Source organism: Hydra vulgaris, chromosome 03 (genome assembly GCF_038396675.1).
Source record: "Hydra vulgaris chromosome 03, alternate assembly HydraT2T_AEP".
Taxonomy (NCBI): domain Eukaryota; kingdom Metazoa; phylum Cnidaria; class Hydrozoa; order Anthoathecata; family Hydridae; genus Hydra; species Hydra vulgaris.
In genome coordinates, this window is record NC_088922.1 from 68,214,812 (window position 1) to 68,230,000 (window position 15,189).

Here is a 15,189-nt window from a genome sequence, read left to right on the forward strand (position 1 = left end):
CGAAGACACATTAGTAAATAAGGTCCTATAGGTTTATTATTAATGGTAGTAATGGCGGAGAGTTTTTTGCAACATTATTCAAAATAAGGGTGAATACAGGCACAATATCTTACACCACGAATTTATGTACAATCATTTAAAAGGTATGTTGCCGATATCCATTTCCGTGTTAATAATGAGGCAAAAATCAGAAAGTTATCTCGAGTTGTTAAATAATCAACACACAAACATAATATACAATATAAAAATAATTAATATATATAATTAATAACAAATATACAATCGAAAAAGAAAGTGATTCACACACAATAGTTTTTCTTGATCTTTCAGTTTCAAAGAAAAAAAACCCGGAACTTACCTCTTTATCATCTATCGCAAGGATGCAATACCAAATGTACAAATAAAGCCGCATTCTTGTCACGATCTAAAAATAATTGATAGTGTATTCAAAGGTTTTATCCAAAGTTTTTAAATTATGCACCAAAGAACATATAAATCATGAATTATAGTTTCTTACGGAAATGTTCATTGAAAATGGTCATAATAAAAAAATACTTCAAAACATTGTCAAAAAAATAAAAAACAATTCGCAAAAGAATCAACAAAACAGCAACAATAGCATCAAAAAACTAGAATTTAATTGTATTTCTCTACCATGGGTACCAAAATTAAGTATTCAATTAAAAAAGATCATTAAAAATGAAGGGTATACTCTAGTTTTCAAATCACCAAAAAATCTTCGACAATTAATAACTTAAAAAAACAAGCCTCGACTTCCAACTCTTATTCTGGAGTCTACAAACTGGAGTGTTCATGTGAAAAATTTTAAAATCTTTTATATGAACACTCCATGGAGTTTACAAACTGCAGTTTGTAGACTCAAAATAAAGCTTAAGGTTTTAACACGCATTTGCTAACATTTAAGACATGCTTTGGAGGGAAAATGGAAAAGTTCGGCTTTGGCTGGGCATTTCAGAATTTGCCGTGGTGCCTTTACTGGGATAAAAACAACACGGTTAAGGTAGGGGCAAACTATCTTAAAAGAAAAGTGAGAGAGTCTTTAGAAATATAACATCATCAGTGTTTTCCAAATGAAGGTGGTTTGAATGAAGGTGACGCTGAATACATCATATCGTCGTTTTGGAAACCTTGTTTTTCTTATTGAAGACGCAAGAACACATTACAATTATATATATATATATATATATATATATATATATATATATATATATATATATATATATATATATATATATATATATATATATATATATCCTTTCTGTATTATATCGAAAATGCTCACTAAAAACATTATTGCTTATTTGCAATATTATACTATATATACATTTTTTATATATTTCATCGTACATACATTGTACGATTAAACATATAAAAAAAATATATAGAATAATATTAAAACTAATATATTATTAAAAATAAATAGAACTTTAGCACTTGCTAATTGGAAGATCAAACATTTTTGATAAAAGAAATACCTTTTTATTTTGAATATTCTAATTCATTCTAATTCCAATGTTTGCGTGATTTTAATTTCATTTTTATGTCCATTCAATTTAATTACAAATGTGAGCGTGATTTACAAAAGTTTAATTAATGAAGTTATCAAAATATAGAAGGTTTATTAAACCTTAAGAGTTTATTTAACGTCCGTTCAAGCGATGAATTTATCCAAATACATAAGGTTTATTAAATAAAGTTTAGTTATCGTTGTTTTAAGTGGAAATTGTTTTTGAAGAGAAAGAATCTATTCGAAATTCATTGTTAATGAAACATCTGAAGTTAAAATTAGGCACCAAATAATTGGTTATAACAAAAACGTCAGGAAAATTGTAAAAATGTTTAAAAGGTGTTTAAATTTGTAAAAATGTTTAAAATAATTTTCATTTTTTGTAAAAGTACGTAAAAATTGAGTTTAGAAAGATATTCATTTAATCATGGATTGCAAAACCCGATGGAGCAGCTTAAATGAAAAGTTAAAATTAAAAAATTATTGTTCTAAAAAGGCACTTCTAGATTTAGAACTGGATTCTAAAATCGATGATTCAATTAAGATGAACGAGAAAGAATGTAGAATTATATCTGATTTAGTTGTACTTTTACTCCCAATAAAGCAACTGTGGTAGCACTTTGTCGACAAGACGTAACTTTAATTTCTTCTGACAATGCATAAAAGTTTATGTTGACAAAAATAAATGAGCAACAAACTGAAATCGGAACACAATTGTATAATGCTTAGAGTCACCGAATTTAAAAGAACACCGTTAAGGAGCTTAGTATATCTTCATGGCAAGGTTACTTTATAAAAAATTCCAAAAGTTTTTCTATTAAGTACAAGTACCAATTCAAATGAAAATACAAGTACCAAATACAAATTAAAAAATTATGATAAACTTGATAAAGTGTTTGAACTCGACAGATATGATAACAGCAGCAGACTTGAGTAGAATAATGTCAAAACAATTAAAATGAACAAATTAAATAAAGTGATGGAAAAAAGAATGGAATACAAACACAAAATATAAAGGTAAAAAATAACTTTTATAATTCAAAAAGAAATACTCTTATTTGAAAGAAATAGACTATAATTTAAATATAAAATTTGAATTCTGTCGATGAATACATAACTAGTTTATATTTATGAAAAATTCAATTCATTGCACTCGTGTTTAGGGTAAGGGGGAGGTTAAAATTTTAGGATTTCTTGTTCCCATTCTCCTATCACAGTAATTCTTTTTTTTGTGAAGAATCTTTTTGTCATACATATGAACGTAAAATTTAGAATATTCTTTTTGTTTAAAAATTGGTTATTTCAAACGCCTAGAAACCTTCCTATGCCGCTGTATACTGTATACACTGTATAAGTTATTCTTGGAACATGATTACAAGTTGAATCACAAAGATTACGCTTATGTCTTTTCTGGTTAATTCGAACTCAATTCATCATTTTATTTAGACAGCTTTTGAACTGCTTTTAAAAATATTAAATGAATTACTGACAATGTTATAAATGATATAAATAATGAACAGCCTTATTTATATCGCCAGTCAAACCTGTTGGTTAATAATGAAGTAATTATTTAAACAAATAAAGTTTTAAATTAAACAATAAAGTAAAAACAAAAGGATTTATGCACAAACTTTTACATTATTTACATATTCTAATAATTCTGCTATTTAATAGATCTAGTCGCTAACTAAATCCCGACTTGAATGGTCGCGTCAACAAAAAGACTAAAACGACTTAACAGTACTAGGGTTTGGGTCCGAGTCGAGTCTAAGAATATTTATCGGGTCCGGGTTCGGGTCCAGGTCCAATACGTCTTTTTAAATTGCAGTTTAAACAATAGGTTGAAATGATTTTTTGTTCTCACGCCAATTTTTAAAAATTGGTTTGATATGCGTTAAGGTAAATAAAACAACTTTTAGCCAGTTCAACGTCTAACGTAAATATACTATTCTATACTTTTATTATAATCTTAAACTACCAAATAAACTTGACATTGCCTTTTTAAAAATATCGCATTTTATAAAATGCATGTAAATATACTAGCAAAAATAAACTCAACTCAATTAAAATACTTGCAAGTGTTTAATACAAAACAGAGCAATTATTTTTACTTAAAAAATAAAACTTTATAAATCTAATGCACTTAATGAATTGTCCAATAATCTAGAACGAATTCTTGTACAGAAGTTGGATGCTACAGTAAATGTACGTTCGGAATTTGTTGATGTTGGTTTTATCGTCATTAACGCTTGATACAATTTTTCTAAATATACAGTTCTTTTTTTAGTTTTTGAAAATAATAAAAATTATTTTTTAATATCAGCTAATTTATCTCCGCAACTTCGCAAAATTGAACATTTCGCACTTTCTAATATTTTATGTAGTTCTTCCTCCAGTGTTAATGTTAGTGTGTTTCCTGTAGTATTTTCGTTATTTTCAGCTGAATGCCCCGATCATGTGTGTTTTGCTGTTCTTCATCCTCACCAAACAATCTCTTGAGTAAATCTGTTGTAAATAATTGTATTTTCTTTGAAGGCATAGTACCATTTACAAGAGAATCTAATAGCTCTTCTATTTCTTGGTTTTTACTGCTTTTTATTTGAGTTTTCATCGTCATTAATAGCTCTCTACTTAAATTACCATTGGATTCTAATAATTTTCTTAACATAAAATCAATTGCTAATCAGTTGCAAGATCAGCATCGTCTCTGCTAAGAGCTTCAACAGTTAATTTAATAGGCTTTAGAGTATTTTTCAATTCATTTAATAATTCAATATTAATATTTTCTATTAAATGTACACTTCCAATATCTTGCAGAGCTTCTTCAATGATAAAAAATAATTTTAAAAATCTAGATCATTTCGATCATTGAGTTTCAGCAAGTTCTTACGTCTAACACTAGCTGAAGTTCATTTCCTAAAACTATTTTGATCTTTTCTTGCACAATATTATTTCTCACAGAAGAACTTTTAAAATATTTAACAATTTTACGAACACTTTTTATATTTTCTTCTACATTGCCTAAATTTTTAATTCAACTTGTCCGTACTCTTCGACGTCACCGTCACTCTCGTCAGAATAATAATTTTCATCTTGATCATCATTAATATTATCTTAACCAAATTCATTTCTATCTCCATCAACTTCATCTTCATCTTGCAAGACGGTAATACTTTTCTTTTTACATAGTACATCACAAACAGCTAAGTGTAAAATGTGATTCAAACACAAATTATACTATAACTTGCGTTTGAATTTAATTTATAGAGACTAGGAGATTCTCTCTATAATTTATAGAGACTAGGAGATTCTCGTCCAAATTTTATCATTACGCTTGCACCGTCGCCGGTTGAACCAGCTATATGTTTTTTAAAATTAATATTATATGTGTTTAAATGTTGTTCTACTTTTTCAACTAACTGTACAGCTGTACACAAGTTAAAAATTCTCACGAAACCCAGATTATAAACTTCATAGTCAATTCCATGCAAATTGATATTGAGATATTTCCGTATTTTCACACTCGTCCACTCATCAAGTGTAATGCTAAATCGTCGGCCTTCTTTAATTCTTTCTTGTAACAATTTTAATATTTTCAACTTCTTTTTTTCATAAAACTTATGAATTAAGTTCATAACATCTCTTTCGGCTTTAGGAAGATTATAACTTGACTTTACTAAACTTTTACGAATAAAACTAGACTTTGTAATCCCCCTAACTGATATACCATCAAGAGCGGCCATTTTAGTGACAATTTCTTTTAAAGGCTTTCTTGCGAAGGAAACGAAAGTGTCGATAGTTTTAAATCGTTTGGTGCCATAATTTTCTCCTACTTCTTCCCGTGTTGGTAAAGAAATTCCATGTTTAACTTTTAAATATTTAACCGATGCTGCTTCCACTGAATCTATATAAGTATTCATTTATTTTTTATTTTTAAACTAATTTTTCCCTAATCTTAATTTTATATTTTAAAAAGAATGATAATTTATTAATTAAACTTTGTGATGAAAATGTCACACTTTGTGATAATGATGTCACTAATTATTTTAATCTAAAATCGTTAGAAAGCAAATACTATTCAATTTCTGAATCTAATTTCTATCTTCAACAAAGTAAAACACATTTTCAATCTTAAACATTAATATTCGAAGCCTAAACAAAAATTTTGAAGATTTTAAACTTCTAATGCATGAGTTAAATCATGATTTTAAAATAATCAGTCTTACTGAGACCTGGTGTAAATATGACGACCATAATTTTCATTTTGAATCGACAAATTACGCGTCAATTCATCAACCACGAAACTTCCGTACCGATGGAGAAATATGCATTTTTATTCATAACTAAATTAATTTTATACCACGTAATGACCTCAGTGTGAATGAAAAAGATTGCGAGTCATTGTGCATTGAAATAGTTAACCAAAGTTCTAAAAACACAATTGTTAATGTTATTTATAGAGAACCACCGGGTTATTTAAAAAATTTTAAAGTTTCTTTAGGTACTTTTTTAACAAAAGTTAATAAAAAACAAAAGCATGTTTACTTAGTCGGTGACCTCAATATTATTCTTTTGAATCATGCGTCAAATAACAGTGTTAAATATTTTTTAAATACTCTTTTACAAAATAACCTCATTCCAACAATAACTAAGCCAACAAAAATCACAAAAAGTTTCTCTACTCTACTAGATAACATAATTACTAATAATTTTTCTAATAGCTGCTTTAATACAGGTATAATAAAGGCTGATTTGACCAATTTCCCACATTTCTTATAACAAAAAACATAACCCCTGATAATATTTCCACAAAGCACATTATTTACAAGCGACAGATTAATGAAAACTCCATAAAACAATTTCTTAACCTTCTAATTAACTTAATTAATTTAATTAAGTTAATTGGTTGCTTGTTCTCCAATCACGTGATGCTAACAATGCTTATGAACTTTTCCTAGCGCAATTTTGAAAACAATACATTAAAGCGTCTCCTGTAAAAAAGTTTTATATAAATTCAAAATCACTTCTATCGCCTTGGATAACAAAAAGCTTACTAAAATCGTCAAGAAAAAATAAAAACTTTATGAAAAATTTCTTAAAAAAAAAACATATTCAAACGAAACAAAATATAAAAGCTATAAAAATATATTTGAAAAAATCAAAAAATACTCTAAACATATATATCATTCGAAATTGCTAGAAAATGCAAATGGAAATACTCAACAAACTTGGAATGCTATTAAAGAAATAATTGGACAAAACAAATATAAAAATAACGCTGTGCCAAAAAAACTTTTAATAGACGGTGAATCAATTTATGATAAAGCACTAATAGCTGAAGAATTTAACAGTCTCTTCATTAATGTTAGCTGATTGATTCTTATCTAACAAATTCTAATAAAAAAATGAATGAGTCAAAGCTAGATATACGTGAGTTGCGGACTGCATCACTAAGCTTAAAAAGTAACAAAAGTGCAGGATTGAATAAAGTTAGCGTTAATATATTAAAATTAGTCTATGCTATAATTGAAGCATCTTTGTTTCATATCTTTAATCAGTCACTTAAATCAGGTAAAGTTCCGGATAATTTAAAAATTTCTAGAGTAGCTCCAGTATTTAAGTCTGGAGATGAGTTAGAACCTTCTAATTACAGACCTATATCTGTTTTATCTTGTTTCTCGAAATTGCTTGGACGTATAGTGTACAATAGGCTGTATAATCATTTAACTGAAAACAATATGTTATATAATAAACAATTTGGTTTCAAAAAACAACATTCAACAGATCACGCAATAGTAGAGTTAATCACTTATCTCATGCTTTTACAGTACACTGTTTTACGAGTTTTCATCGATCTGTCGAAAGCTTTTGATACGGTGAATCATTCCATTTTAATAAAAAAACTGGAATATTACGGAATAAAGGAGACAAACTTACTCTGGTTTGAAAATTACCTTTTAAACAAAAAACAATATGTACAATTTGAAAATTTAGAAACGACCAAAAAAACTGTAAACTGTAGAGTCCCACAGGGTTCTATGCTTGGACCTTTACTTTTTTTACTATACATAAATGATTTGTCTTCAACATCAAACCTATTAAATTTTATTTTATTCGCAGATGACTCAAATCTTTTTTATTCTCACAAAAATATTGAAACACTTTTTACAGTAGTAAATGAAGAATTAAATAAAGTAAATGAATGGTTTATATGCAACAAATTGTCTTTGAATGTTCAAAAAACTAAATTTTCTCTTTTCCACAAACCAAGCAAAACAAAAGAAATACCACTTATTCTTCCCAATATTTTGATGAATAAAACTAACATCAAAAAGAAAATATCTGTAAATTTTCAGGTGTAAACTTTGATGAAAATCTTGGAAAGTTCATATAAGTTCTATAGAAAAAAAATCTCAAAAAACATTGGCATGATCTATAGAGTTAAGCCACTTTTAAATTTTAAGTCCGTCAAAAGTTTATATTTTTCCTTTATACAAAGTTACTTAACTTACGGCACATCATGTGGGCAAGTACTAACCACACTAAGCTAAAAAAACTTTATAGCAAGCAAAAACATGCTGATAGAATCATATTTGGAGCTGGTAGAGCAATTCCTTGTGAACCTCTTTTACGTATAATTGGTGCCCTGAATATTTTCAAACATAATATCCATCTTGTTCTACAGTTCATGTAAACAAAATATGGACTGTCCACCAAAATATTTGAAACTTATTTTAAAGAAATACACCATAAATATGCTACAAGATTTTCCGCAAACAACTTTGTTATACCAAAATCTTATTCTAAACAAAATTCTTACTCAATTCAGAATGGCGGACCACTTTTGTGGAAAAGATTCCCAAACATAGTTTCTGGAAAAAAAAAATCTCTACATCAGTTCAAAACTGATTCAAAACAGTTTTTATTAAACACAGATTTTGATTTATATTACTATAAGTCTCTCTTTTAAAAATAGATCAGATATAAAATTTAAAAACTGAAAAACAAGGTAATTATTCCTTGTAATCATTAAAAAAAGGTTAACATTTTTTGACAATAACCATTATCAAAAATCACATTTATTTTATATTCACTTTTACTTTTACCAAATCTATTTATGATATTATGTATTAAACAATATCTTACTTTATCTTTTATATATTTTTATACCAAGTTTATTAAACTTATATAAAGTTTCATATACTCACTCTTACTTTTACCCAATATATTTATGATATTATGTAATAAACAATATCTTACTTTATTTTTTATATATTTTTTGTAAACATTCATTCAATTTTTCTTTTATATACTATATATTTTGGAATCAACTTTGTAAAAATTATAAATTGTAACACAGTGCTCGGCGATAAGGCAAATCAATGCCTTCTTCTTGCTCCGGCCATTAACTTAATTGTAAATTTATGGAAACTGTTATATTTATTAAACGGCAAAGTATAATGTTAAATAAAAAAAATAAAAAAAATCATTGAAGAAGTATTTCCATCTTTGTTTGATATTATCGTTGAACACTTATTGCATTTCCTACTTTTCAAATCGGTACATTGAGTGAAATGCTCCCACACTTTGGAGTGCTTCGGGAAATGGGGCTGTAAAAAATGTTCTAGCAAAATTATGTTATTTTACTTTTTTCTTAAAATAGAGAAGTAACTAATAAATGAAAAGTGTTTTTTTTTTTTAAGTTTTTTAAATGCGCGCTAAAAGAATTAACTCATTAACTTCAATATTTCTAATCAAAAGTTTTTATATTAGCGAATGCTTATAAAATATTGCTAATATAGAAACATATTATATTAGCAAATTCTTTAAAGCATTCGCTTATATATAAAAACATTCGATTAGAAAAAAGTTAAGTTATAAAGTTAATTCTTTTAGTGTGTATTCGGACATACATGGAAACATACATAAACTTGAATGTTCTCAAAACATCTAAAATGCCGTGGCCAAGTTCAACTTTAAGTTAGATTCACAAACCCTACTACTAAATTTTTCTAGAAAAGGTAGGGATTCAGTTCGACCACGCATCGCTGCCTACGAAACATAGCAAAACATTCAAACCATGAGACTCGCCGAGCCTTAAACCGGGTATCAGATCCGGGTATTTACCCACAGACTCGCCGAGTCCGAGTGCGGGTACACCGAAAAACCCTAAACAGTACTAAAGTTCATTAAAACATTTTTCATAAAAAAAAGTTTTTTAATGCTTTTACCATATAACATTTACCAATAAAATTTACCATACAATAAAGTGTTTTCACTTCAAACATTTTTATGCAAACTAAAGCCATAAAAAGAAAAATTAAGAAAGATAGAAATAGTTTTCTTTTGTACATTAGTTATCTAATCTTATCCGATACACTGTTTATCTAAGCTTACCTAAGCTACACACTGATTATCTAATGTACATTAAAACTTAAATCTTTGTAGTAAACCAAACATTAAAAATAAAACTGATTCACTTGACATAACTTGCTATACTATTGCAATTGATTCACTTGACATAACTTGCTATACTAATGCAACTGATTCACTTGACATAACTTGCTCTACTATTGCAAGTTATTCACAGTAAGCAAAGCTATTGGAAATAGCTAGAATAAGTATATGCATATATAATATATAATTAAATATATAAATAATGAATAAATATATGCATTTTATAATGCATCATTATATGATAGTATCCAGAGACGTAAAGAAAGTGAAGTCGAAGACCAAGACTAAGACTAAGACATTTTGATTCATTACCAAGACTAAGACCAAGAATAAGACCAAGGCCGTTTTCCATAAGAAAACCATGGTTTACTTATAGAATTCCATGGGTTTTCCATAGAATACCCATGGAATTCCATGAAATATTTCCGTAAGGGGCAACTTACAACGTGTTGCACTAAGAGCGTTTTTAATTTTTATAGTTTTTATTCTTATTTTAAGTGGAAAGTTGATGATAGTTTTTTGTGCATTTGTTATTTTTACCGTAAAAGCTCAACCCTACTAAGGAGCTATACCTACCATACTTAAAGTAACATTATTTAAAGACTTTTTAAATTTTAAACTTTATATAAGTTAATCAAAAAGTTTGCCCAAATAATACTACTTACTATATAATTTAATTAATAATTTACAGAACATTTTCTTAACATAAATTACCCAATTAAAGTTAACTAAAAATATTAATTTTACTTAATAATTATTTATTTTTTACTATTAAGGTTTATATGGCAAAAGTTGTGATGCGCCCTGTTTGTATGTTGCATCTATTCAATGTGTCTTCAGAATCCAAGTGAATCAAACAACTGGTTTTTTAAATAGCACACCAGAATTATTGGCAACATCAGAAAATGCACAAATTCGTTCATTAGAAATTGATTTTAAAAATGATTACTTGTATTGGGGAGATTTAAGCAAAAATGAAATTATTAAATTCTCACTGAATGAGAGTGTGCAACAAAAGTTATTTTATTATGCCATAGGCTATCCAATAGGTCTTGCAGTGGATTGGAGTTCAAATATCTTGTATTGGGTTGATAGTTTAATGAAGCTTATTGAGACATCAACTACAGAAGGCAAATACCGGAAGGTTTTGTTCAAATTAAAAACAGAAGATGAACCAAGAGGAATAACCGTTTATCCGCCATACGGGTCAGTATACTAGGCTAACCGTTTCTTCTATTTTAAAATTATATTTTGCTGAATAATATAAATGTAACAATCTGAATAAACTTATAACTGAGTTAACGGCCAGAGCTAAATCTCTGCTATTAAATGCAATTAAAAAAATATATATAAATAGTTGTTCACATTAATCACTTTTGACAATAACCACATTTTCCCCACGTTTGTATTTATTCATTTATTTTCTTATCTGAATTATTTATGGTATTATCTATTAATTGATCTTATTAAATTTCTAAAATTTTTGGAAACATCTCAGTTTTTATTATTTAATTAAAAAAAAAATTGAAATAAGTTTTAATTTGTAGTACGGTGCTTGGCGATAAGATAAAATCATCTTCAATAGAAGAAAACTTTATCTCAATATCTATCTTATCGCCGAGCACCGTATTACAAACTAAAATGTGAAATTTTTTTTTTTTAATTGAATAGTAAAAACTGAGATGTTCAGATTAATTAGAATTTTTAATTAGAAAGTTTAATTAAGATTAAATTAAATTTGAATGTATTAGAAAATAAATAAACAAAAACGTGGGGAAAATGTGATTATTGTCAGAGGTGATTATTGTCAACAATTATTTTCATTTATTTTTAAAATAACTACTTTGTTTTTTAGTTTTAAATCTTTTAAAGGTTTTATCTTATTAAAAAATTTATTTATCTTATTTTAAAAGAAACAATTATAACAAAATAAATCAAAATCTGTGTGAAATAAAATTTTTTTTTATTACACACAGATTTTGTAATTTTTTAATTTAGTTTTAAGCTGATTTTTTAAACTGATTTAAAAATTTCTTAGCTTTTTTAAGTTTTACTTTTTTTACATAATAAAACTGATCATAGATTTCAAACTGATTAAGAAACTTTTTTTACTTAATAGGTTTTAAATTGATTAAGAAATATTTTTCCTCGGAAACAATATTTGGAATGCTTTTCCACAAAGCTGGTCCGCGATTCTGAATTGAATAAAGACTCAGTTTTGCATAAGATTTTGGCACAACAAAGCGGTTTACACAAAACCTTGTAGCATGTTTATTTTTTTTTAAATAAGCTAAAGAGTGTTTTGGGGTCAGTACGCAGTTTTTATTTTATACATGAACTGTAATGCAAGATAGATGTCAAGTACTTAACATACGTTAACATTAACATGTTAAATACTTTAATGCATATGAAAGTTTTCAATGTAAAAGAGGTTCCAAAGCTACAGCTCTACGAGCTTTAAATACGGTTCTAATAGCGTTTTTTTGTTTGCTATACAATTTAACTTTTTTTTTTTTTAATTTCCTTATTTAATTTAAATAATAAAATAAGGGCTGAAGACCGCCATCCCCGACAAAGATTGTATGTGAATACTTTAAGATTGTTTATATATATATATATATATATATATATATATATATATATATATATATATATATATATATATATATATTATAAAAGTAAAATAAAAACAACTGAACGAACTGAAATCAAAAACGCAAATCATTTTTATTTTAATCAATTTAATTTTTTCATGATCTTTTTATCAAAACTAATTTTATCGCCTTTCGAAAAGTTTCTACGTGCTGGAATCTTTTGTACCCCAAGTATTCTTTTGTTTTACTAAAGTTTTAAATTTTTCATAGTTTAAATGTTTTCATTGCATTTTTTATGATTTGTTGTCTACCTCATTTAGAATAATTACAGAATTGGTGTCGCTCAATACTTAACATCAAATAAAGCATTATTTTTTAAACAATTCGTATGTAATATTAAATCTGTTTTAATTTTTATCTTATTGAAAGTGTATTTACTGAAAGTTATGGACAGGTTGTGATTATACATGTTGATGAAATTTCGTTATTTTATGCCTATTTTGGAATTGGATTAATATTTTTGATAGGTTGTTATTCGTAACGGTGATATTTGTAATTGTATAATAATTAATATTGGCTAGTGATCGTTTAAATTAGAAGGTGAAGGAAGAAAAACTCCGCGACTTTGGAATAAGATGACTCATTTTATATCGATCACACCGCAGTTCTCAACTTTTTCGCTAAAGTACGCTTTCTTGCGTTCTCATTAGATCCGAAGCTTTTTGGCGTTTTTAAATATGCCTCTATATTTTGCTCAAAAACTTAAAAACTAAAGGCATTTCTGACTTTTGATTTCAAATAAGTGGTCTACGACGTTCCGGACATAGACATTATAAATGTATATTTACATTTAAGAATTGCTGAGCAACATGTAATAAAGCTATAATTAATCATGGTATAACACTAGTACTCTAAGAACATGAAGATACATTTTCATGTTCTAAGTGTCAATATAGTTTTAAAGCGATATTCGTTTAGTTTCTTAAAATATTTATTCATAGTATTGTCATAACTCTGAGTACAACTTTTTCAAAATTAAAAAAAAATAAAAGTCTTAATTAGTATATGTTTTAATTAATCTATTTAAATATATGTATTATGGGAAATTAAAAAAGTTAGTTTTATTACCTACATGTATGTTTCCTTTGGGTTTTTTTTCTCAAAAAATGTCTATTTATTGAAAGTGCTGTATGAAATATTTCTAAATTTTATGATAGTTATTGTGTCAATCTATATTAGTTATGTAAATTTATTTTCTTTTTAGAAAAACTTTTATTTAGTTTTGAGATATAAGGATAAAATAACCAATTTTTCTTTCTGTCTTATGAAAAAAGACTTTATATAATTATGTTATTTAACAAAAAAAAATTGAATAAATTAAAGCTAATAGAACCTTCCAATAGAAATATTTAACTATAATTTAAAACAAGTTTTATTTAAAACTTAAACTGCTTGCACAATAGCAATATTGTTGAAGGTTTCTAGTACTTTGTTTCCTTCCAATTGACTTTTAATTTGGTTTAAAAATGTTTCCGTTTGAAGAAAGGTTGTTCTTGAAATGAAGAATTTGTGAATGGTTTGAACCAATTACAGCTCATTATTTGCACTAGGATGTGGTATTTTGCTTCTCTAAGTTTCACGGTTCATACAAAATGGTTTAGAAATAATATTACTATCCCAACAATAATATTATTGTCTTTTTCAGTATTTTTTATCTTTTCTTTTAATGTACGATTATACTTAATTTACCTGTTTAATATTAATTGGTTTGATACCAATTTCATTTTAGATGTGGCTAGACAGGTCTTTTTCCGTTATTAAGTCAAAAACCCCTCCCACAAAAATCAAAAATTCCTTGACCAAACCTTCTGTTGATTAAATTTGTATTCCCAAAAAGAGGACTTACTTTAGATTTTCCTGCTGGAGTCTTTTTGCTTTATTCTGGTTTATAAAGCAATATAGCAATATTATTATTATGCTGCCATTATAAAAATAAAATAAAAAATAAAAAAATAAAAGTAAAATTAAATTAAAAATGGATGATTTGGAAGAATTGATAACAATGTAAAATTTCCAACCTCTCCAGAATTAGGAGTTGTTAATTTCGCGTAGTCGTAGCTTTCAAACTAAAATACAATTAAACAAAATTTAAAATCTTAACAAACTTAAGTTTTAACATCTATAGGGGCCATTACGTGCGCAAAAATCTCCGGATTTTGACCTCCTTCCCTCCCCCCTGATGCACCTCGTATATCTTTATACCCCCTTTCCTCCATGCGTTCACCTTTTATTAATAAGCAAGTGAACGTAAACTGTCACTTCCGTTTTTCGCGTTTGCCTACATACATTTGTTGGACTCCCTCCCCTCCTCCATACGTACTCGTACGCAAATTTCTCAACTAGAGCACTCCCCCTCCCCCTCGGTGCGTACAAGCCTCTTATTAAACTTAAATTTCTCTATTTGAACTAGGAATGTTTAAATAAAATTGTTTCTACTTTATAAAATCATATATATCTGTTTAAATAGCCTAGTTTCACTGGTTCAACTTGTAATAATTTTTTTATGTGGCTAAGCACAACGTGCATTAAAAAAAAAAAAAGAAAATTATT

At 27.1% G+C, this 15,189-nt stretch overlaps 1 protein-coding gene across 2 annotated transcripts in view; it reads left to right on the plus strand.

Moving 5' to 3' along the window:
* LOC101237437 (low-density lipoprotein receptor-related protein 4) overlaps positions 1-15,189 on the plus strand; it is an 88,408-nt gene that overhangs the window by 13,267 nt on the left and 59,952 nt on the right. For both annotated transcript variants that reach the window (XM_065794078.1, XM_065794079.1), the window contains exon 3: positions 10,762-11,191. In XM_065794078.1, coding sequence (XP_065650150.1) covers positions 10,762-11,191 — 430 coding nt within the window. The remainder of the gene's footprint in view (positions 1-10,761; positions 11,192-15,189) is intronic.